This window comes from Drosophila obscura, unplaced genomic scaffold (genome assembly GCF_018151105.1).
Source record: "Drosophila obscura isolate BZ-5 IFL unplaced genomic scaffold, ASM1815110v1 contig_36, whole genome shotgun sequence".
NCBI lineage: Eukaryota > Metazoa > Arthropoda > Insecta > Diptera > Drosophilidae > Drosophila > Drosophila obscura.
In genome coordinates, this window is record NW_024542824.1 from 1,005,954 (window position 1) to 1,009,099 (window position 3,146).

At 45.5% G+C, this 3,146-nt stretch overlaps 1 protein-coding gene across 1 annotated transcript; it reads left to right on the plus strand.

Annotated features, from left to right (window-relative positions):
- Positions 1-479: 479 nt before the first annotated feature.
- On the plus strand, positions 480-1,852 carry LOC121404702. The gene is made up of 2 exons (XM_041594739.1): positions 480-564; positions 680-1,852. Exon 2 carries the CDS (start codon positions 775-777, stop codon positions 1,420-1,422), a length of 648 nt encoding a protein of 215 aa, XP_041450673.1. The 5' UTR covers positions 480-564; positions 680-774; the 3' UTR covers positions 1,423-1,852.
- The last annotated feature ends 1,294 nt before the right edge of the window (positions 1,853-3,146 follow it).

Here is a 3,146-nt window from a genome sequence, read left to right on the forward strand (position 1 = left end):
TACTGCTTTCGTTTTGTACACCGTCTTCGCTGCAAGGAACGCCTGTCATCGTTTTTATCATCATGGGAGCTTCAATATGCACGCTCTAGGATAATCAAACACGTTCAGATGGAGTTCTTCCAAGTGGAGTACAAGCAGCTAAGCACTGGACGACCACTTTCTCAAAAATCCAAACTGATTCGCTACACTCCATTTATTGACGACCAAGGAACAATGCGCGTAGGAGGACGCATTGACAATTCAATGGCAACTTACGAGGCAAAACATCCCATACTTCTACCAAAGGAATCACCAGTCGCTGTTTTATTAGCTAGACACCAGCACGTCACATCGCTACACGCTGGAGTTGAATTTATGTTCCACACTTTGAGACAGAAGTATTGGATTCTCGGTGCCCGCAACATAGTCCGGAAAATCGTATTCAACTGCAAGATTTGTTTCCTCCAGCGTAAAGGTACGAGCACACAACTCATGGCTGATCTTCCCGCTTTTCGGGTTCAGCCCACCCGCTGTTTTCTGCATTCTGGATTGGATTACGCTGGACCAGTTATTATCAAGACATCGGTAGGTCGGACACCGAAGTTTGGCAAAGCTTGGTTTGCTATCTTTGTTTGTCTGTCCACCAAAGCAATTCATATCGAACTCGTCAGTGATTTGACGACTTCCGCATTTATCGCAGCTTTCAAACGATTCTGGTCTCGACGTGGCCCTATATCCGACTTATACTCAGACAATGGCACAACATTCCACGGAGCCAGACGGGAATTAACGGAAATGCAACGGATGGCTGTATCTCAAAGTCAAGATGAGGACATTGCAAGTTTTCTGACGAGTCAGGAAATCAACTGGCACTTCATTCCGCAGTCTGCCCCGCATTTTGGAGGTATTTGGGAGACTGGCGTACGATCAATTAAACTTCACCTTCGCCGAGTAATTGGGAGCAGTGCATTAACTTTCGAAGAATATTCCACCGTTTTAACCCAGATTGAGGGTCTACTAAACTCTCGCCCACTGTGCGCTCCCAGCGATCACAGCCTGGATCCCCTTACCCCCGCTCATTTTCTTACAGGTCAACCTCATATGTCGGTGCCAGAGCCATCGTTCTTGGACGTGAACATTAACAGACTGCAGCGTTGGAGACAGCTGCAAGCCAAGGTTCAAGGGTTCTGGAAACGTTGGAATCTTGAATACCTTTCTTCCTTGCAGTCGCGCACCAAATGGCAGCAGGAGACCAACAACATAACAGTGGATACGCTTGTGGTACTGAAGGAGCCGAATCAACCTCCTAGCAAGTGGCTGCTTGGCCGCATCACCGAAGTTCATCCTGGTCAAGACGAGAGAGTTAGAGTGGTCACCGTAAAAACTGCCCGAGGAGTGTACAAGAGACCTATCACCAAAATTGCTGTGCTTCCCTTTAACTGAACATTCGTTCAGGGGGGCCGGTATGTTGAGGAATTAATCGCTTAGTTTTAAGTCAATATTCATTCATATAAGAGTTGCCCTAATCATATGCTCGCGATTGTTTGCCCGCTGTTCTTATTGCTTATGTCAAAAAAAAACTTAACTGTAACATTCTCACGCGTATAGCCAAAACGCGCAGCTGCACACGAAGACATCGATGTGCACCGTCTTGGTATTGGAGTGTCGCATCGCGTGATCTTCTAATTCCCTTTTGGGCTCGACTTTATTGGTGGAGTTGAGTCAGTACCAAACTATACTTGAGAGTACCCGCACGCGTATTCATCATCGCACCGCTATTGTCACCCCCGCTTTGTATATAACCCGCTGTGCAAATAACATTTAAACCACTAATATTACATATGAATCAAATAAAAATACATAAAGATTAATACAGTCCACTCATTCGCAACCATAAGCAATTTTTGGTCCTTCGAGCCGGATCTCCGGCTAATTTTATTTGAAATATATTGAGTGATATTGCTGGTCGTCATGAAGACTCTCGTACATCGCATAATTCAGCAGCGTGGTGCGTGCAAATCCCAACTAACTCGTGCATCTACGGAGGCTCAGGAGTTTGTACAGTCGTGCACGTCTGTGCAAACATTAGAACACAAGTTGGACCGATTGGCTGCAACTTTCAACCGCTTTATGGAGCTCTCTGAGGACTTAGTTCAATACAATGAGGAAGACGGATTTGTGGATCCGAATTTGGATATCGCCGAATATGAGGGAAAGTTTTATAGTGCCCATGCCGTTCTCACTGGAGCCATAAGTGAGCGGAGCAGTCACGATAATGGACACGACTCGTCAAATCTACTGATATCTAGTACTGTGGAACGCCTATTTGAGGGACAAACACAACTTTTGGAGAAGATTCGGGAGTCAGCGCGACCCGCTGAGCTGCAGTTCGAAAAAATACGCCTTCCTACATTTTCTGGAAGATACGAAGATTGGTGTCAGTTTAGTGACCTGTTCTTAGGCTCAGTCGACAAGAAGAGTAGTCTTTCCAACTGTCAAAAGTTCCATTATTTAAAGTCGTATCTAGATGGTGAAGCTTTGTCCCTGATTAAACATATTCCCATTACTGACGATAATTACCAGGACGCATGGGAGAGGCTAAAAAATCGTTATAATAAAAAATCACTGATTGCGCGGTCGTTCATTCAAAACTTTCTTTCGCTGCCAACTGCAAAAAGTTCAAACATAATCGAGTTGCGTAACATAGTCGACACCGCGGACGAGAGTATACGTGGTCTACACGCGCTGAAATGCGACAGCCGCGATGTATGGCTTATCCATATCTTGCTCTCAAAATTAGACCCTGAATGCAAGGAAGCTTGGGCTACGTCCAGTGAATCGTGCAAGGAAAATGTGACCATAAATGACCTGTTCGCCTTTCTCTTCGCCCGGTTTGATGCGCTGGAGTCCTGTCAAGAGTTAACAGTAGTTCATGATTCTCCCAAACGTCGTGCAGTTTCTCATCATGTGGACGTGCCAACTACATCTGCTCGTGGTTGCGTATATTGTCACGGGCCACACAGTCTGTATGTGTGCACTCAATTTAAAGCTATGAACGTCGTGGATCGTCGCACATTTGCAATGGAGGGTAAGTTGTGCTTCAACTGCCTAAGTCGATCTCATCAAGTAAAGGATTGTAATTCCACAAATACGTGCCGTCTGTGCAA